The following is a 22,023-nucleotide window of genomic DNA, read 5'->3' as shown; positions in this document are numbered from 1 at the left end:
TGCCAAGGCACCCATCAAGTGCACTGTGTCCCGGGGATCCCCAGGGCTCTGAAATCCCCTCCTTCAGGAAGAAACCCAAGAAAAACTTGGAATCAGGGCAGAGTGAGCCCACAAGCAAATTCTGAGGTACAGGACCAGGGAAGGAGCCTGTGTGGACTGCAGAGTCAGACAGCCTATCCTTTGCAGGCGTCATGACCAGGCTTCTTAAAATGTCCTCACCCCGTCCTGCTGCTCCCCAAGGGTGGGCCTCTCATGTCAAGCCCTGCACTGGCTGGAGTCCAGCAAACACAGGCCCTTGGACTCAGTGCCTGAAATCCTGGTGGTCCTACATGTTATACCTGAGAAAACCATGTGACATCAGATCAATTCAATTTCCCAAATGAGGTAGTAATTCAGTCTGGAATAATGAAGCGGGGTGGGGGGTATAGATGACTATTTATCCAAAGGTAATCACAGGAGAATTGATTGACGTTGATTGCTGATGCAGCAGTTTTGTCGGGCTTCCTCGTGGGTTTTAACACCTGTGTCTAAAGGATAATGACCCCCCGCCTTTGACTTATCTGGGGTTTTGTTGACATGATGCCACTACAATTGGTTTTTATCAGCTTTTAAGCAGTTTTATAGACACAACGGCAATTATGAAATGTCTCTTTCAAGACATGTGGTGTTGTGGGTGACAGATCTTGCTTCTTAGCTAAAGGAGGAAGAGAGACCTAGCTGCCACCAGAAGTACAGCTCATGCCTGTGCAGAGCAAGCAGAGAGGATCTGCCACAGCATCACTCCAAACCAAGGACTGATGAAAACAGAGTCTGACCGCCCGCTGACCGCATCCCCGGGCTCGCCCTCTCCTCCCGTGCGGCTTTGGAGTAGTCATGAGAAAAGGGAGATTCTCCCGTCAGGTTCAATTGTATATATTGTCTTGGCCCCTGCCTGACTGTAACCTCAACAGCCCTTTTGGCATTGGGACAATGGAGAGTGGACAGCTGCTTGTCACTAGGAAAGCTCTGAAGGGTGTGTCTGTTGCGATTTGAACTTGAGTGGCCAAATGGGCTCTGAACAGAGTGATTTCATTTCATCCACACACCATCACTGCGGCAGTGGTGTGCTGGTAGATGCTTAACAGCCGGCTCTTGGGGAGAGAGGCCTGACTTGAAGCTGATTTTCATGGTACAGAAACTTCCACCATGGCTGATCGAAAACTACCAACATGACAACCTCCTTCACAAAAGGGGGAGGGATGTGTCCCAGTGACTCCCCCAGACAGGCACGATGTGCCTCTGCCAGCACTGGGAAGGCTCATCTGTCTCCATTCTGGTCTCCATGGAAACCTTAGAACCAGACAACACTTGGCCTGGCTGAGCTGCCTTTTCAATGAAAAGCTAAGTGTTAATAAGAGGGTATCTTTCCAGATATCCCTGCAGATCCTTCTCTGTCTTTAAATACTGGGGCTGCCCAGGAGGGAACACCAACAGGCTCTCCCGGCAGGTCCCTGGGAGGCGGTGTCCTGCCCCAGTGCTTCCCAGGCTAGGATGTGAGAGAGTGGGACACCTGATTCCACCGCTCCATCCTTTCCACCCTGAAGGATCACTTTAGGATTGAGCAATAACTGCTCTGTGCATTCACAGATGGGTTTAAAATGGAAATAAAAACAGGATGGCCAAAACCTATGCCAACGCATTTTGGTTTGTATGAAATCAAGACGGGTTGGTCCTGGATTAGCTAAGCATCACGGTTACCCGTTCTGTCAAAGTTTCACTCTCATCAGTAGCACAGGGCACATTCTGGGTGACCTTGGACACCCTTTGCTTTCTGCAGATAGACTTAAAGAAACTAGGCGATTGAGCCCCTAGGATTATGGGACCCAATGCCTAAAAATAAAGGCTGGCTTCCTGCTCTGGTCAGTCCTCACCTGTCCATTTCAAGGGTGTGCTGGACCACATGCATAAAACAAGGCAAAACATTTCCTGTCAATTCAGGTCACAAATGGGGAGGAGAGAGACCCATCAGCCACCTTCTTCCTGCTTTGCCTTGCCTTCCACATTCATGGCATGTAACTCACAAGAAGGTGACTTCCTGGTCAGACTTCAAAGAACCTAGTACATGTATCACCTGCCTGTTTAAACCATTTTCATGCTAAGATTGTCTACACACACAAACATTAGTTCTTTTTATTGGGTGTGGGGGATAAAAGTTGAATCCAATATACCGTTCCTAAGACAATGGGTGGGCAGCCGTCAGTAGCCACCAACTGTCCAACTCTTTCCCCATGGGTGTACAGTCCCAGGGTCCCCGCTAAGGGTCCCAGCTGGATAATATTTGGGTTAAAGCAGCCACCACTACCAAGTGGAAAGGAGTCACCAGGTCTGGGCCACAGGTCACTGCAGCCTCAATTTGGGCAGGCCTGAAATGTCCCATGGAGACCATCCCTCTTCCTCTGCGAGGAGCCCCACATCCAGTGGTCAGCAAGCAGGTGGACGCATGGCTCTCCACTGCCACCAGCACTCTGCATCCTTGACAGTGACCGCACTGTCGTCCACTGGGGGCCTCTCAGGAGGAAGGGCCTGAGCACAGCCTGTGGCATCCTTTGGTGATACACAGGACAATCCAACCTCCGCCCTCAGGGGCCAGAGAGCAGTCCCCGGGCCCTAAGGCCTGGGAAACACAGCTCTGGGCTGGCCAGGGGGCGGTGGCAGGGTGTCTGCCCAGGAGCCCAGCCGCCTCCCTCTTCTCCGGGCCACCTCCCTCTAAACCCTCCGGCCGGAGAGCGGTCCTCACTCAGACACCGGCAGGATGTTCTGGCTGTGAGAGTCACCTGTGAGCCCCGAGGAGCGGATGGAGCGTCTGTGGAGGACCCTGTTGAGAATCTCCCGGCAGCTTCTGCGGTACTGGTGTCTCAGCAGGCAGTACACGAAGGGGTCCGAGGCGGCCTTGCCATAGGCCAAGCACTTGGACAGCACCCCCCAGTGGGGGCCAATGGGCGCCGCGGAGAAGATCTCTACCAGCCTGCGGAGAGAGAGACGGGGACGTCACTGTCACTCACAGCATAGCCATGCAGGGACGTGGGCAGCCACAGGCAGGCTCCAGGCTGCACCCACCCACGGCTTCCTGGCCACGGGCCCTTGCTCAGAGACCACCTCTCAGGCAGCAAGGACAAGAGCAGCCATGATGGTGGGCATCCACAGGCTCTTCTTTTATTCTAGACACTGCACCCTCGAACTTGGGGGACGTGACATATCTCTTTATTTTTTTCCTTTATTCTTTTTTAATACTGGGGAGTGAATCCAGGGGTGCTTAACCACTCATCCACATTCCCAGCCCTATTTTTTGCATCTTATTCAAAGACAGGGTCTCGCTGAGTCGCTTAGGACCTCACTAAGTTGCTGAGGCTGGCTTTGAACTCCTGCCTCAGGCTCCTGAGCGCTGGGATTATAGGTGTGTACCACCGTGAAAGCTTTATTTCTATTTCACAGATAAAGAAACATGTCCCAGGAGGTCAGATAATTTGCCGGTCAACTTTGCATGGCTGGCCAACTGCAAAGGCAGAATTTGAACTCAGCTCTGTCCAACTCTAAATCCCAAGCTTCACAATGAAACAGACTGATAGCTCATGGTGCTCTGGCTTTGGCTCCAGCTCCGCGGCTCACCTGGTGTGACCCTGGGAATATCTCTCCACACCTTGGAACTCAGGTCTTATATGAAAAGCCAGAAGTGTAGGCGAGACGGTCCCGTCATCTTTCCCAGCGGCAGAGTCTGGCACGACTGCCCCGAGCCTGCTCTGCCTTAGCAAGGCCGTGCAGGAAAGGGGTGGGGGTCATTGGTGACACTGCCTGAAGCTCAAAGAAGGACAGAACCTGCTGGCTGAGAAGGTTGGGATTCTGGGGGGCTCTGATAAGACCAAGGTCCGGGTACCCTGAAATGGCCCTCATTCACTGGGGGAGGACAAAAGAAGTCACAGCTCTTGTGTCCAAGGGTACAATCCTCAGGGTCCTCCTGGCACTAGTCAATGATGCCAATGCCAGGTTGTGAGGGGTGAGAGCCTCCTGCTGCATAAACAGACACGTTAGTGTTCAGCACCCTCGTATCTGGCCATGGTCCAGCATGAACATGGGATTTAAAAACAAACAAACAAAGACTCAGAACTGGGAGAGAGTTTGGAGATCATAAACCACCCTCTCCCCTGCCCATTGTAATCAAGACCCAGAGAGGGGAGGATATTGCCCAACATCACACAGCACATCAGTGGCCACGGTAGGTCCAGGCCTGCATTCTACTCTGAGATTCTGGCACCTTCTTCTACCTGAGTATCTGCAGGATGGATCTCAGCAGAGCTGAGCCGGAGCTGAGCTCTGCTGCCGGCTTTAGCTGGATGTCCTGATCCCCAGGGAACTGTGGGGCTCCATTCCTCCCCGGAACTGACCCTTTCCCGAACAGATCTCCAGCGAGTCCCTCCAGCGAGTCCATCCGAGGCCCTTGGCTGCCTTGCCATTTCCCTCTCCCTTGCCCCCCGCCCCCAGGGCACAGTGGATACGTCTCCTCTCAGGTCCTCGGGAGCCTGATGAGGAAGTGGGACTGTGCGCATTTGGGAAATATGTTCTTTTATGAGACCTATTTTTGAGAAGTGATGAATTTAAAGAGACAAAATCCTTGAATTTAGAATCCACAGCTCATGCTCACAGAGAACTAGCTGGGGGCCAGCACACGGCTGCCGAGCCTGGCCGACTCGTGCCCCAGCGTGCCTAGCCTTCTACGGGTAACTTTTGTAACTCTCCCCCAAATTAAAGAGTTGAATATCATCAACCCATCCAGCGAGAGCAAAATCATCATCTGACGATACTGAAGATTTCACAGAATAAAATTATTCAGAGCAGTTTTAAATTTCATCATTTGGAAAATGGAGATGATCTATTTATTGTACTTGGAAACCTCTGTCAGCTCCACACGAACACTCCCCAGTTAGGGTCCTCTTTGGGTCAAGCCCTTGATGGACAATCTCTGATCTTACAATTCTCCTGCTGAGAGGATCATTATCCCCATCTTGCAGGCAGGGACATCGAGGCTCAGAGAGGCTGGGCAGCCAGCCAGAGTCTCCATCCAACCATAGTCCAAGGCCTGGTGAGGCCACCGTGGGACCTGACTCTCAGCACTCAGGGTGAAGAAGACGTGCTCCGAGGCCCCTTGTGACTCCAAGAGCCCCTTCCCCACAGGGTCGACGCGTGCTGTGCAGGACTTTGCCTCTCGCCTCTCCCTACAGCGCACAAGGCAACTACTGCTCTGAAAAGCCAGGTCTCTCCTTCGTCAGGCCCCAGGCAAAGGGAAGCTGGGTGAGCGCAGAGCTGGACGAGGCTCCCTGTGGTCTCCAGCAGGGGGCGCTGGGATGTCCCCCTCTGTGGACGACCTTGCCCCATCCTGGCTCCATTCCTTATGGGGGCTGAGAAGAGGCCAGGGTGTCCATACTGCCCAACTGTTTCTTCCTAATTCCAGATCTGGGTAGGTGTCAGGCTGACCACAGGGTCCCTCCCAGATGACCTTTTATAGAGGGAACACTTTAGCCCATCTTCTAACACCAAGTCCCCTCCGCCACTGCTTCCTACACGGCTTCCTACACCCTCCTCGACAAGACAGGATTCCGTGACTCACATCAGTCCCAGTCTACACTCTACACTCCTCCATTCTACACGAGTGGCGTATTTCAGTCCCCTGCCCACCCCTCCCTCTGCTGGTCACAGTGGGTTGGTGGCCTCAGCATTTGACAGACGGGGCAACTTGCAGAGCAGCAGCCCCCCACAGGTGCAAGCCCCCCGGCTGCCATCGAGCACGGGGCCTGGAGTTATTGGGCTCAGGTGTTAATACAGCGAGACAGCATTTCCTGTTGTCACGACACCTGTGGTGAGCTAAATTGTGTCACCCTCCAATTCATACGTGGAAGTCATACCTCCAGCACCTCAGAATTGTGACCTTTGAAAACAAGGTCATTGCAGATGCAATTAATGAAGAGCAGGTCTGAGGGAGAGGGTGGGCACGGCTGACCCAACAGGACTAACATCCTCAGGCAAGCTGAGAATCTGGGCACAGACACACACACAGGAAGGACAGCAGGTGACAATGAAGGCAGAGGTTGGGGAGAGGCATGTCAAGGAATGCCAGAGGCCACCAGCACAGCCAGGGGAGAGGCCCAAGGCAGTTGTCCCTCACAGTCCCAGAAGGAAGCAGGCCTGTCCACACCACCCCCCTGGGCCTCCAGGACCACATATGAATGCCTTCCTGTTGTTTAAGCCCTTCTGTTTGGGGTACTACTATGGCAGCCCTAACAAACTGAGACCCCGAAGGCACCCACAGGGGTGAGGGATGGTTGTAGCATTTGGATTTCCTGGAGTCCCTGGCCACAACATCAAAATGGCACCTCGCCCCACCCCATTCCTAGGGCCCTGTGTGTACCAAGGACGACGCTGGGGGTTTGCCCAAGCTCCTTCCCCAGCCTCCGGGAAGCAGGGCTTGTCCCCATATGCACTGTTCCTACTACCTGACAGACCTGCCCATTAGGCACCAGGATGGCTTCCCACGTGCCCCCTGGGTGTAAAGCAGACAGGCATTTTGAGCACATGACAAGCGCATCTCCACCCCTGGTCTCCTGTCAGCAGGCCAGGTGAGGGGACAGCACTGGCTTGGAGAGGACAGGCAGGGGCGGTGCTCAGCTTTTTAAGCATTTCAGGCAATTCCAGTGCCAGCACTTTTGCCCTTTATGGAAGAACTGTGGGCTGTGGTGTGTGTGTGTGTGTGTGTGTGTGTGTGTGTGTGTGTTGGGGATATAAAGTGCCTCCCAGTTCGTGCCCCCTAGCCCTGTGCACCTGCTTGCACCTCTACACCCCTGCTCTCTATGTGTCCCGTGAGCCAGAGCTCTTCTTTGGCAGTAAGCCCCACGAGGCTGCTGGCTAGCCACTCCCAGCTGGCTGTCAGAGCAGGGGGTACTGGACACAGGAGGCCGCCCACCATGGCCCCTCACTCACCGGGTCCTCTCACCTCACCCAGCAAGGAAGGAAGGAAGATGGGGACACATCTTCAAGAACCCTGAGGCATTCTCTGGACCCTAGGGAGACTGATGTCCCCACCTTCTCCATGACAGGAATCCCCAAGGAGAGCAAGTCCTGGGGGGAGGACAGCAGCCCCCGACCAGCACTTCCTCCCGGCCCCTGGGGCTCAGGATCTACCAACTGATCACAAGCATCACCCACCCCACCATATCATTCTCCCAAATTTGCAGAGACAAAGCCAAAGCGGTGTTGTGTCCAGGCTCCGGGCCAGGACATGAAAGAACCAGGACAGGAACCGACACCGTAGGCACCAGTGACTAGGGCCTGCCCACGCCTGGACTCAGTTTCTGCTTCCAAGAAGCCAAGCACCTTTGCATTCAAATACTGATTTTAAAGCAGTAAATTAGAGCCGTCTCTTCCTACAGTCTGTGCTCGTCATCTGTCTGTCTCATCTCTCTCTCTCTCTCTCTCTCTCTCTCTCTCTCTCTCTCACACACACACACACACACACACACACACACACACACTGTGCATTTCACAACACAGGCCACAGAACACTCCTCGGCAAGCCAGCTCATTGTCTTCCCAAGACTTTTGGAGAACTTAGTCTTCATGTTTGCAGACCTGAAAGTCATAAGCTGATGCTTGAAATTTTCATGAGGCATGAGAATGGAAAAGCGGTTTTATTGATAGAATATTAACACTCAGGAGCCACCTGCACATTGAACCTCTCTCCCAGCCACATGATCCCATTACTTTGAAAAGCCACAATAATGGAGCTGTCAGATCTGCAAATGCCTCGAAGCCTGACTGCAATGATTTAAGACGGCCACAGTTATTTGTAAGCATAGACCACTGCAGAGATGACGGCCTGACAACTGCTTCTAGATCCGTGAACTTCAGTTCAGAAAATACTTGCGAGTGCTTCTCGAGGAGGCTGCTGTGACTCTGCAGGTCCTGCTCAGTTGCTCCAGGGAGAGTCCTATTGACCCCGGATCTGAGGACACCGGAGCCAGTGTGACTGTGCAGCAGAGGTGTCAGACTCCTATTAAGACCTTTGCGAATGTCCCCCGCTGTCATCGAACACCCCCTAGCACAGCTACCGGTGGCTCTCCAGCTGGTGCAGTGGGCTTTCTGAGACCATCTTTATGAGAGCCACTACTTGGTCAGCACGTGCCAACCAGGTCTGCCAACGGCTCTGCCACCAGCGCTGATGGCCTCCTGGGCTCTGCTTCAGCCACACAAGATGCTGCTAGTCAGGTGGGAGATGGGGACAGTGTCATGTGGACCCGCCATTTTTACTCAGAAAATCCATGTGCCTGCTTTACCAGGAGAGCCTGGGTGCTGTCTGGGTTCATGCCAAGGTGCTTGTGTTTTGATAGTAGGAGGGGATAAAACCTGTCCAAGGGGCATCTCTGTGTCTCCAGTGCCTGGTCCCCAAGTCTTGGAGCTGTAGCATGGGCCAAAGGATAAATTATAGCCAAGTGGCTGATGCTGACTTTGACCATTGGCTTGGCCACTCCCTGCTCATGTGTCCCTGGGCAACTCACCTCTCTGAACCTAGACTAGGATCCGAGCCCCCTTGGGCCTCAGTATTCCCACCCTGCAGGAGAGCTGTCCCAGGTGAGGCATGTATGTGGCAATATCCCTGGACACAGGACAGGTGTTCACCAGGTGGCAGGTATGGCCTCACACACTGTGTTCTCCAGTAAAAAGCTGGAGACTTGAACGATCCTTGTAAACGCTGGGCTCCAGGCTGAGCCGGGGCTTCCTGATCTGAGAAAGTTGTCAAGCAGATGTGAATAGATGGGGGACAAAGAGAAGGAGCTCCCCCGGTCAGATGGATCTTCTCAATCAGCTCAAAGGGTGACAGACATCACAGCACAAGCCCCCTTCTGTGTCAGTATTCCCATCCTGCCAGGTGCCACAGTCTCTAGCCACCATCCGATCTTAGTCCAGTGTCACCCTGGATGAATCACTCACGGGTAGGGTGCAAGCCCGGAACCTGACCAAGCCCCGGCTTCCTCGTCTGTATGAGGGGCATGTTACTAGGTCAAGAGGGCACCTGTCCAGCTCTGGCACAGCCTCAGGCACCGAGTGGGACTTGCAGGGTTCGGCAGGGAAGCACAGTCCTGGGCTGGCTAAGAGACAGAGCTTGCTCTTAGCTTTTCCTTCTGAATTCCCCAGCATCTGTCTGTTGCTGCCTCAGTTGGATTTGATTTTCATCTCTGTGGACAGGAAGGCGGCAGAGAGCAGCACTGGCGCCTGTACCGGAGCCGTGCCCTCAGTGCCACTGGCCAAGTAAGTCCCTGGGGGTTCCCGTGTGAGCAGTGGGTGGTGGCGCTGGGGCCAGCGTGGCTTCACCAGATCCATATTTTGTATTCATGAGGACTCCTGTGCACGGCTTTTCTCCTAGTACATTGCTGCTTATCCCCATGAAGGATGAACAGTTATGTGCATGTTTTTTAAAACTCAAAATACATCAAACCCATTTGGCAACATAAAACTGAAAATACAACCATCCATCCACATTGACTTGTGAACCTACCATCGATTTTACTAAAAAAGTATTGCTGGGCACCATTGAAGGAATCAAGCCACAAACAAAAATGGGAAAAGCTGGAAAATGAGATTAACCCAGAGAAAAGTCCGATTATTTGAAGCTGGAGCTATGACCTGTTCTCCAAGCGTTCAAGTTCACCTCGTGAGCCCACGCCTCCCTTCCCCTGATATAAGCCCACGCCTTATGTCAGAGGGAGGGAGGACAATGACCAGGGATGTCATCCACACAGGCCTGAGCCACAAACACCAGTGCTCTGGGACCTTGTAGCCTCATGACCCACACTCCCTCTGGAGGCCCAGCAAGGCCAGAGCACTGGCCCCGAGGTCTGCAGTGGAGGGGCGGAGCTGGGGTTGGCTTGGGAGGCACACACCACAGCCGCGCTGCTGCCCACACACTCCACCTCCCGGGAAGGCAAGGGGACCTGTTCTCCTCTGTCACTGTGCAGAGGCTTGTGTCCTGTGAGAACTCTGTTCTGTGAAAGCTTTGGCTCCATGGCTGGATTAGTGGGTCTCAATCCATGGTTCTCAGCCAGGGAAAATTCTGGTCCCCGACAGATCTTGGGCCATGTCTGAAGGCATTTTCAGTTATTAAAACTGGGGGGCTGGAGAGGGGAGCCACCCTCCTGACATCCAGTGTGTGGAGCCAAGGAAGCTGTTAAACATCAAAGAATGTCAATGGCGCTGAGGTCTAGTAGACAGTTCTAGAAGGAAGAACTGGTGAGTCTGCTCTGCACAGATCAACCTGTCCAGAGACCCGAAGGCAGTTCTAGGTCCTGTGTTCATGGTAAGATGAGGCCAGTTGGGTTTCCCAGAAGGAAGCAGCACACCAGAGAAGAGAGAGTGGGGGGCACCGGAGCCTGGTCTAAGGAAGAAAAGAGGACTGGGTGCAGGGAGGCGGCTCACTGCCCATCTGCAAGGTCTGGGAGCAAAGCGCCTTCTTCTGGGCTGCAGAGGGCAGAACTGGGGTCAGCGGCTGACACTAGAGCAAACCAGGCTTCAGCGTGAGTAAGGACCACAGGGAGGATGCAGAGAACTGCCCACAGTGGGGTCCTCTCCCAGGGTGTCAGAGTGCCAGGTGACCGTATGGCAGCGGTGCTCTTCCAGGACCCTGCAGCTGAGGGGTCTGGGGCTCACTGGGATGCTGGGCTGTGCTGTCTCAATGTCTTTCTGTCTGTCACACACACACAACTCTGTACAGACCCCACTTTCTAGGCTTGACAGAAGCCCCTTCTCCACCTCCTCGGAGAACACGGAAGTTCTTTGCTACCAGCCACTTCCCAGACTGTGGAGCCACTATGGATACACAGCCACCGGGTGTTTCCTTGCCTTCAGTCCACAGAACAGACGGGGTGATAAGTCATCTTTTTCTTTTTTCTGGCTGAGGCTGATATGGGGCAATGTCATGGCCCAGGCGGGCTGGCTTGAGGAAGGTGAGCCCGAGAATAGCAGCCTACAGTTGGCCAGCTCGGGCTGCAGCTCTGGGGAGCACAAGACCATCTGAGAACACGAGAAACGTCCCAGCTCCAGCAGAGGTGGACCACCTGGGGGCAGGACCTGCTCCCCAAGCCTGCAGTGTCTTGGCTGGGGACACCCAGGGCTGCACTAACCAGCATTCAGTGGGCAGCAGGAGCCCAGGCCTAGAACACGGCCTCTTCTGCTTTTCTTCCTGCTTCCGTGTGTTAGGCCTCCTGGGGTTGTGGGCCTGGGCAAAGGATTGGAACGCTGTGATTTGGAATGCAGTGGAGTTGGGGGTGAGGGGTCTCTCACGCCTTTTTGGTTCTGAGTCTAACCTGAAATAATTCAAGTTGGACTAGGAGAACAGTATGGAGGGTCCTCAAGAAAGGAGATCTACCACATGATCTAGCTGTCCCACTTCTGGGTGTACATCCAAGGGAAATGAAACCAGAATCCCCAGGAGACACCTACACACCCATGTTTATTGCGGTACTGTTCACCGTAGCTGAGATGGGAAATCAACCCCGATGCTGGTCAGCACATGAAGGGTAAAGAAAATGTGGAATTTTCAGTCATAAAAAGAATGAAATTTGGCCAGGCACAGTGACACACACCTGTAATCCCAGTGGCTTGGGAGACAGAGGCAGGAGGATTGCAAGTTCAAAGCCAGCCTCAGCAACTTAGCAAGGCCCTAAGCCATTGAATAAGACTCTGTATTAAAATTTAAAAAAAAAAAAGGCTGGGGATGCGGCTCAGTGGCTGAATGCCCCTGGTTTTAACCCTCAGTACCAAAAAGAAAAAAGAAATTTGCAACAAAATAGATAGAACTGGACAACATTGTGTTGAGTGAGATGAGTCAGACACAGAAAGACAAATCCACACGTTCTCCTATGGATGGATGTTAAGTCCATCTGGATGTGAAATAGGGATTACTAAAGCTGGAAGGGGGCGGGGACATCACAGGCTGGACTGTAGGTCCCCAAACAGTGCAGACAGCAGTCATACGCTCCAGCACAGTGGGGTGACTGCAGTTCCCAACAACCTATTACATATTTCATGAACAACTACAAGAGACAGCTCAAAGCCTCCAGACTTGAAGTAATGCTGAGGAGACGGCACTGCTAACGACCCTGATTTGATCAGTGCACACTGAAAACACATTTTGAAATATCACATTGTCCCTCATAAACACACTCAATTCCTACTTTAGTAATAAAAAAAATTCAAAAAAATGTTTAAGGAGATGGAAATGTTAGCACCCCAATTTGATCATTCCACATTGCACACATGCATCCAATTATCACTGTACCCTATAACTGGGCACAATTAAAACAATAATTAATAATCATAAAAAGAATCCAAGGCTGAAGAGGAAAAGCACACACAGACTCAAGTGAGTGCCCTGTGTCCCCACTGCATCCTGGAGAAGAACTGGGGCCAGGAGAGGGTGCTCTTGCTAAGGGTCCTGGCCTGCTCTGCTCTCCTAAGCCCCACCCCCCTCACACCAGGGGTCAGCTCACCTGGTGATCACGTAGGGGCCGAAGCACACGAGGAAGGTCCCTATGAAGGTGCTGATCTTCTTGGTGGCCCGCTGCCTCCTCCGCTTCTGTTCCTCCAGACAGCGCTCCCGCACACTGTGTGGAAGACAGAGAAGGTGACTCACAGGTAGCCTGCCAGCTCACACTGAGGTACTTCTGATAGACTCACACAATGACTTCCAGAGTAGGCACTGGGCTATGGAGCCCAAGAGACCTGGGGTCAAGTCTTGGCTGCAGCTGTGTGACCTGACCGTGAGCAGGCTGTGGGACACTGCTAAGCCCGAGGCCATCGTCTGTAATATAACAACACCCAGTGCCTGTTGGATGTGTGTGCTCTCTTGTACACACCATAAGGCCATGTCAGCACACAGATGCGTGAAATGCATTCAGCCCATACAGCACGTGAAGCAGGAGCAATTGTGCTTAAGTGAGTCCCAACAAAATCGACTCTTCCTGCTACACTTGCATCATTCACTCACACCTACTACGCACCAGCCCACGGAACCGCTCTTACCCAGCAGAGTTTCTAGTTCTTAACTTCCCCCCGATCAGTGGGTCAGGCCTGCAGGGTGCTTTTCATCTGCCCTGTTTTTCAGTGAACACCATGAGTTCTGTGAGGCCAAACAGCCTGCTCAGCTGGCCGGCAGGGGGGCTGAACCCCATCCATGTGACTCAAAGCTGGCCTTTCCCCGGGGTACCGCGACCCTGCACGCGGCATGGCATGGGGCTTCCTTTCCCCCACATCCTCAGCCTGTTTCCATCCTCACACCTCAACCCTGCCAGGAGCTAGAGAGCCCATATTGTCGGGTCACCAATTCCTCCGAGATGGAGTTTGGAGAAGCAAGGAGACCACCAAGTCCTCGTGGAATCAGGGAGCAGTTTGGAGAAAGGAAATGGGAGCCACCAATGCCTCTAACCACGCCTGCTCCTGCTCTGATCCACTCCAGGGCCTGCCCAGAACTGGTACCCAGAGGCCCGCGAAAAGCAGAGGCCCTGTGACCCGCTGTGTGCAGCGGCAGGAGGAGTGTGAGCAACAGCTACTTGGCCTGTTATCACGGGTGAGGAGGCCCCAGAAGGCAAGCTGGCCCAGGCTCCATGGGCTCCATCTCACGGCACCCGACCTGGGAAGGTTCTTTTAATGTGTATGTTCTAAATAATTCAACTGACTAAAGACGGCCAGGAGGAAACTGTGGACAGCGTTCCCAGGAAGCAAAGATAACCTGGCAGAGCCAGGCACCAGCTGCCAGTGACCTGGTCTGAAAATAGGCCCCCTGCTCAACCACAGCAAACAGCGGAGACCCCTCTGGAGACCCAGGTCCAGGAGCACCAGCAGCGCCCGGGCAGCCCCTGTCCTTCCAGGGCACCCATCATCTTACTACGTGCTCAGGACTCTTCTACTCAGACTTCCTGTCACAGATGGACAACGCCGTGTAGGTTTGGACTGACAGGTCCTGAAATTCGCACGGAACTGTTTTCCTTTGACTTTGCCTTTCCAGGAATTCACAGAGGAACTGGGAGCTGAGCTTGGTAGGAACAGGTTTCATATGGGTTGAAAATGCACTGCTCATGACTAATATTGCTCATCAATTCCTAATCACTAATACAACAGCCACATTCCCAAGTCTTCAGTATGTGCCACGCCAGACCCTGTGACAGGAGCTCACGTGCATTAGTTTATCTGATACTCACAACTCTACAAGCTGAGGGCTGATCTCAGTATAGTCCCCATTTTTCAGATAAGGAGACCGAGGCTCAGAGGAGTTAAGTGATTTTTTCCCAAGATCACACAGTTGGTGAGTGGTGGCAGTGGGGTAAGCAATGTGTTCCTGCTTCTCTGAGATGTCCTGTTTAAACATGACAGTCCTGCATTCTAAATGGTCTGCAGGGCGCTGTCCTGGTTTTAAAAGGAAAGCCCCATGTCTGGGAGCCCCTCTCAATCCCAAGACCCTGGGTGGTGGCAGGAGTCCAGGCATTGGCTCTGCAGCCTTCAGCAACACCTGCTGACAGTCTGAATCACTATGTCTCCTAGGGAGGCACCAGGACTCGGATTTCTCCACCCAGGACACGTGAAGAACATGGCAGGCACACAGTGGGGGCTAAAGTCACATCCCCAGAGATGGGCTTTAATCTCCCGACTTTCTGATTGCACTTGAGTGCCTGCAAGTTTTCTACCCAAGTCCTCTGGCTCAGGTGACATTTGCAGGGAGGAGGAGGGAATGCCTGCGCCTCCCCCCTCTCAGGCCAGGGTGTAAGGAGGTGACCAACTCAACTATCTTGGTTTAAAACCCGAAGTCCCAAGCCTGGGAAGCCCTCAGACCCAGGCAAATGGGGATCCTGTCTTGCTCAATGCTCAGCATTAGTCCCCACCACGGAGGCCCACTCATTTGACCACTCATGCATTTCCCCCAGGACTTTCAGTGCTATCCATGACAGGTGTGCTGCAAGACGCAAGCCAGGTGTCCTGTGCCATCTCTGCACACTGCCCCCATGACAAGCAGAGCATTCTGGGCATGTCCTGAAAAGAAGCACCAAATTCATATACAGGACTCAGGAAGAGGACCCCAGAGCAACTGGGGCTGGGCCCTCTCCATCTGTGACCTGACAGACTGCCAACTCCCAGGGGCTTAGAACAACCCTGTGGGGAAAGGAGCTCTGGCTTAGGGGTCTGAAGCTCTGCCCTTAGCTGTGTGACCTCCTGGAAGTCACCTGACCTCCCTGAACCCAGTTTCTCATTTATCTAAGGGGCTGTCACAACAGGCATAACTAGAGCTGCTGTTCATCATAGGGACAGATAGGGCTTGCCAGCCACTGCGGAGGACAGAGCTCCTTGGGTCCTCCCAGTAGGAACTCAGGGCCGAGAACCTAGCTGTCTCCAGGTGAGCAGCAGCCCCCTCATCTTGCCACCTGGAAAACCTCTCCCCCAAAACACAAGAGATCCTTGGGAATAGGGAAGGCTTTGCGGGTCTTCAGAAGGACAGTAGCACTTTGGTGACCTGAAGGAGTGAAATGGACCTTTCACAGGCTCAGATGACCAGGGCCACTCCCTGTGCTGTAAAAACTACGGGGAAATAACTTCCTGCTTCCAGAAGGCCTGTGCAGCAGGGGAAATGAAAGGGCAAGCACTCTGCTGTCACATACGTCGGTGGTGACCATGGTTCTAGGCTCCAAGCCTCACACCCAGAAAATACATAACGAGTGTAACATCTTGGGAAAACTCACTCAGTCACCTTTTTTTTTTTAGTTGTCAATGAACCTTTGTTTTCTTTTATTTGTTTAAATATGTGATACTGAGAATCGAACCCAGTGCCTCACACATGCTAGGCAAGCGCTCTGCCACTGAGCCACAACCCCAGCCCCCAACTCAGTCACTTTTTAAGTAATCTTTTCTAAAGAGATGACCGTGAGCTAGAAATACATTCTAAAATAGATTTTTTAAAACGTGAACTATGAGCATCTTAACCCTATCAGACAAAGTGAGGATGGTCAATGGTGTGAAACATCTCCACTGGCCTGGCCTCCATTCTTGGTTGCTAACCTAGTGGTTAAGCATGAAAAACCAGAGCCAGACCTCAGGATTTAAGTACAGGCACCATCACTTCATTACTGTGTGGCCTTGGGCAAGTTACACAGCTTTTCTGTGCATCAGCTTAGTCATCTCTAAAATGAGAGTAATGAGTCTCTACTTTGTAGTGTTACACTGGGAATAACTGAATTAATGCAAAAGGTACTGAGGATAGTTCCCAGCTCAGTAAGTACTCAATAAATGCTGGCCATTAATTTTCATTCTTCATTCAATAGAAACTTATTCAATAATTCCATACTATGTTTCAACTTTGCCCTGAAACTCCTCTCCCACTGCAACAGTCTTGCCCTGAGCATTTATAAACAGGAGCTGGAGCCAGGGACTACCCCAGGGGTGCGGTAAGGCAGAGCCAGCAGCCAGGTGCCTGAGACTGAGTCCTAACTCCCTGAGACTGTGACCCCGCTGGGTCTCCAGGGACCCCAGGCGACTGTCCTTACCTGGCTGTGTGCAGCACAGAGGGCATCTGTAGACTGGGGTCGTGTCTCTGCTGGGACAGAGCCACTAGATGCTAGGGCCATGACGGCATCCACCCAGCTCACAGGCCCAAGGGAAAGAGGAACCTGCTACCCAGACAGTGGTATGCGGGTGGGACCGGCATCCGGCCACTGACTCCAAGCCAAGCTGCAGTCGGGAACCTCATCACCCCTTCCCTCTACTTTGGAGAAAGAGGGGGCTGGATCCACTTTTCTTCCCTGGGATCTTCTACTTCCCAGGTGAGAAGAGGTGGCAGGAGATGAGTGAGGCAGGGTGGTCCCTTTCCCCGGGAAGCAGCTCAGCTACTGGCTTGTCACTGTCATGGTTTAGGCACAGCCTGGGCACCCTCGCCCACTCCCAGAGCAATGGCATCATGAAACCGCTTGGCGTTGGCTGCCGCGTTCTCCCTCCAGAGCTTTGCAATCCAAGCTCCTGGAAATCTTGGAGCCTGTGAGCCGGTCTTGTGCTCATCTGCACATCATGACACTGGGGTCCAGCAGAGGGGGTTGGGACATGTCTAAGGCCACTCGGGAAATTCTGTTCAGGACCAGACCTCATCCCAGGTCTGATGACCCTAGGTTCTGGGGTGTTCCCCCAACCCCACTGTCACCCATAGAAATCACCAAGTGCTGAGCATTCTGACAGTCCTGGGCCTGGTGGTGGCACCTGGAATCCTTGGACCCATGGGAGGAATCTGTGGCAGAGGCTGAGCCTCCCCCACCCACAGCTGGCAACTTGGCCAGGGGGCAAGCAAGTCAGCTTTGCAGCAGGGTTGGGGCGGGTCCACCCCAGTCTGTGCAAGACAAAGGGGAGAGGCTGTCCAGCATTGTGACTCCTGGGGTCAAAGACAGGCTACTAGCAGGCCTCTGTCACCAGGTGAAAGGGGTGGCAATTCCGGGAAGGTCTGAAGCGTCATGAATGAGGCAACCTCTGCTGTCACCTTCCAGCCACAGCTATCTCCCTGCCCTCCACACAGAACCTGGGTCATGAGTGACCCCAGCTGACTGTAGTTCAGCCTCAGCCCATGCTCAAGCACTCACAAAGTGACCTATTTTGGTTTTCCGGCTTTTAAGGCAAGTGACAAGCTGACTCACAGTAGGAAAGAGCCCTAAGTTTGGGCCAGGATGCTGGTACAACCTGACCCTGCATCTTGGGGATCCACACTGCTCCCCATATAATGGCCAGTTCACAGGGCAAAGGGGATTGCCCAGCTCACACTTCCACTGTAGACCAAATTCTCAGTGCTTGCAGCATGGCATTCTTTGCCCAAATGCCTTGATCCTGCTCCCAAAATGTGTGCAGGCATCTCCCGCTGGCCCCATGCCTCTGAGGGTGGACTATGCGGCCTGAGTGCCTCACTTTAGGTCTGAGGAGCAGCATTAGTGAGCAGCGTGTGTTCGTGGCTTTGCAGGCTGCAGTGTGCTTCTGGTGCACAGGGCCCCTGCAGTGCTGGGCAGGCCAGCATGGGAGGTGAGGTTGGTGGCCCAGCTCCCCTCTCCCCAGCAAGAACAAGGCTGACCTCCAAGGAGCCTGTAGAGGCTAAACGTGAACTCCACCTTGCAGGAAAGGTGTATTTGCCAAAGTAAGGGGACAGAATATGTTCCATTTGCCAGTTAGTGAGCTTAGTTTAGAGCACCTACACGTCTAGACACACTGCTGGTGAGCCTCCATTTGCCTAACTGCTCCACAGAACAGGGCATGATTCTGGACTCAAGCTACTTTCTGGATCTGCTAAATCAGGCGAGTGCCTCACTTCCTGTCTCCCAGTTTCCTCATCTGTAAAGTCAAGGGCATGGTGAGGTTCTGACTACAATGCCACCACTTGACACACTCCAGAGCCAGCTGTCAGTCAGCCTCTGTGGGCATGGTTCATAGGACCTAGAGGGGAGGCCCTGCAGACCCAGGCTGCAGGGCCAGGGAGCCCAGGCTGCTTCTGGGTTGAGTCCTCTTTCAGCATCCTGCTTCTCAAAAGTCCTTAACCCAAACCAATGAGCCTGGCCCTGCAGTGGACTGGATAGAGCAGGCACCTGCATCCATGCCTAGCAGCACCAGGGAGGGGTGGCTGTAGCGGGTCAGGAGTTGGGACTAGAGACAAGTGCACACTGAGCTGAGCCGGTGGAGGGCTAGGTGTGGATCAGACATTGGAAACTCCAACCTGCCTCGAAAAGGTAATCACTGGAGAAATGCCACAGGCAGGCAGGGGCACGGGATGCTGCTCAGGGCCGTATTTAAAGAAGAGAAGGTCCCTGCCGTTTGGGGGTGTTGAAGAAAGGGGGCATGGCTTGCTGCACATTGCATTAATATCCTGCAGGAAGAGCTGATACCACCAGGGCCTCCTGACAAATGCCACACTGGGCCTCAGGGATCCTGAAATGGGTCCCAGGAGGCTAAGAAAAACTTCCAGGGAGCCCAAACTCCACCAGCCACCCTGGCTGCTGAGAGAAAGAAGTCTGGCTTCTGAAAACCCAGGACTGGTACCCACGGTCACACAGGCTCTTGGCACCAAATCGGGTGAGGAGGCCCCAGTGCAGGGATGCAGAGACAGCCCCAGAGTGAGCTGTGCAGTTCTGCATTTGTGTGAAGGAAGAACTTGGAGCTGCCAGATGCCAGAGGACTAGCTGTCAGGGAGTCCCCTGAGGCATGTCTGTCTCTTGTAGGTGGGCAAAAGCCCTCAGGGAGGGACAAGGCAGTGTCCGCTGAGTGGCCTACTGCTCCACAGCATCCATGGAGCCGGTGCAATGGGAGTCGGGTGGGGCCTCCTGACCCTGGATGTGAGTGGGGCCTCTGGGAGTTGGGCAGGGCCTGAGGCTGCCCAGAAATCTGTCCTCTCCCACAAGGCTGGCTCTGCTCCTGAGCCCTGAAGGGCCTGGGGTGGTAGGTACAGGAGCTCCTCGGGGTCCCCCAGAGGGGAGTAGGGAGATGAGGGCCCTTCCCTAAGATCTCCCCAGGAACTCTCCCACAGTGTCTGGCTTGGAGTAAGAGAGAGAGATTTGTTGCCGGCCCCTGTCCCCTAAATGGGCTGAAAGGGAGACCCTGCCACCGCCACCACCACCACCACCCCCACCACCACCCCCCCCCACCCCCCGCTTCTAGAAGTCGAACAGGAACTAGTCTAAATAGGAACTGATTCTTTTCCCAGTTCCATCTCTTCTCTGCTGTGAGACTCATGGTGAGAGGGCCCTCTCTAGGACTTGTTCAAGTCCTGGAGTTAAACAACATTTCCTTGCATCTTCTAAGAGCAGTCCTGGCCTGAGCCCCAGGGATGCACCTTCTAAAGTGGAGGGTGATGGGAAGGGGACAGGTCTGCGAGTGTGGCTGCAGCATGTTCCTCCCACATACTGAGCAGGGCACAGGCAGTGAGAGCTGCCGCATGTGCATTTTGCATGTAATTCTGTGGGGAAGGCTCTGTGGTGAGAAGATTGTTCTAGCATGTAATCAGGAGTGGCTGTTCTTGGGAGCAACAATGGACACATATCTCCATGCCTTTATATGTGCAGGCATGGCGAGATTCAAGGACCGCGCACTGCTGCTCATGGTTGAAAAGCTTAGCAAGGAACCCTTGTTCAGACTGACACCTCTGGTCTGCTAGGTGCTGGGCAGGAACATGTGCATCCTGGGGACTGAGCTCCCTGACAGACTGAGCTCTGCTCACAGCAGGAGGGCCCTAGCTTCTCTCACCAGGGCTCTCTGCCTGCCTCACCTCCAGCACCTATTGGGATACCAGAGCCCTTTCCTAGGGTCACAGGCAACAGAGGGGGAGCCTGCTTTCCATGGACATAAACAGCAGCATTCGAAGAGACACACCAGCACTTTCCCTCTTTGCTTTCCTAATCTGATGAGGAAAGCCAGGTGAGCTCAGGACAGCTCAGCTTACAGTTCCTTCCTCTCCCTGGGGGGATCCTGGGGATGGCAGAGGTTCTCAGCAGTACTTGAGCTTGCTGCCTCCCTCTGCCCTCCTGAGAAACAGCAACTAGATGGGGATGGAAGTGGGTGGGCAGGCTGTCTTAGAAGTCTCCAGGCTCCAAGACCAGGTGACACTGGACAGTGCTTTCTGGAGGGTGAGCGCAATTCCATCCCCTCAGAGCCAGCAACAGGGAAAGGCACAGCCTGGTTCAATCTGGCAAGGCCTCTCTCTCTCTCTCTCTCTCTCTCTCTCTCTCTCTCTCACACACACACACACACACACACACACACACAGGATCAGGACACAGGCAGTGCCAGACACTGGAGAGAGGAAAGGCCCAGAGGACCAGCCCTTCCCAGTTTGAAGAGCCCTCAAGGGCTTCCTAAGGCTCTGGCCACGCTCTCAGGGTGGGAGTCAAACCTTAAACAGTGAAACAGAGCCCACTGCCTTCCCATGTCACTTAAACTGACAGCTATAAACACAGTCAAGGACAAGGAAGCCCAAGTTAGTTGTGACTGATTTTGCTTCAGAAAGTGGCATGTCCAATATCACCCATGTTTTTGGTGGCCCTGATCTGTTGAGTTTAGGCACCTGCTAAGTCCCCAGGACGGCCCCTCCCTACCCTGGCTTTCTGAGGAGGAAATGGAGCTTGGTGGAAGAGTTGTTCCCCCACGATCCACACTGGACACCCAGACCCCCACTCCCACCGACTTCTCGCCCAGTTCCCGGAGCACCGGCTCGGGCACCTCACCTGGGATGGATGTCCACCAGCAGCACGAGCGTCTGCATGGTGATCACGTCGATGCGCTTGCAGTGGAAGCGGGCCACCTTGAGCACCTTGAGGTACGTGAAGCAGAGCACAACGAAGGACAGCAGGAAGCTGAGCGCGTGGAAGGCGCCGGTGAAGACCGCGAAGCGCAGACGCTCCTCTGGCCGCCGGCTGCACAGCGTGCAGGACGCGTACAGCTGGTGGAAGCCCAGCCAGGACAGGGCGAGCGCGGCCGCAGGGAAGGTGAGCGCGTGCAGCCACGTGTAGGCCACCATGAGCGCAGCGTCGCGGAGGCGCATCTTAGCGCGGTAGCTCAGCGGGAAGACCACGGCCACCCAGCGGTCGATGCTGAGCGCGGCCATGCTGAGCATGGAGTTGGAGGCCAGGAAGGTGTCGAGGAAGGCGGCCAGGCGGCACAGGCGGTCGCCGGCCGGCTGCCGCTGCGCCACGACGCCGGCCAGCGTGAGCGGCATGTTGAGCACGGTGCACAGCAGGTTGCCGCACGTGAGGTTGAGGGTGAAGAGCGCCGGCGCCTGGCGGCGGATGTCGGCGCTGTGCAGGAGGCAGAGCAGCACCAGCGCGTTGGACAGCAGCGAGACGCCCATCGTGCCCACCAGCAGCCCCGCCAGGCCCGCGTCCCACGAGTTCATGGTGCGCGCCCGCCGCCCGCGCTCAGGGTCCGCAACCCGGCGCTGCCATGGCGCAGCCC

At 54.1% G+C, this 22,023-nt stretch overlaps 1 protein-coding gene across 1 annotated transcript; it reads right to left on the bottom strand.

Moving 5' to 3' along the window:
- Positions 1-2,772: 2,772 nt before the first annotated feature.
- Positions 2,773-21,964, bottom strand: GPR26 (G protein-coupled receptor 26; the record flags this gene model as incomplete). Its single annotated transcript, XM_081268197.1, has 3 exons — positions 2,773-3,004; positions 12,567-12,680; positions 21,297-21,964. The coding sequence occupies 3 exons, from the start codon at positions 21,962-21,964 to the stop codon at positions 2,773-2,775; spliced, it is 1,014 nt and encodes a 337-aa protein (XP_081124323.1).
- Between the last annotated feature and the right edge of the window lie 59 nt (positions 21,965-22,023).

The sequence above is a fragment of the Spermophilus citellus genome (assembly GCF_964194105.1).
Source record: "Spermophilus citellus genome assembly, chromosome: 15".
NCBI classification, from domain to species: Eukaryota; Metazoa; Chordata; class Mammalia; order Rodentia; family Sciuridae; genus Spermophilus; species Spermophilus citellus.
Note: the sequence above shows the minus strand (reverse complement) of the source record. Positions and strands in the feature narration are given on the sequence as shown.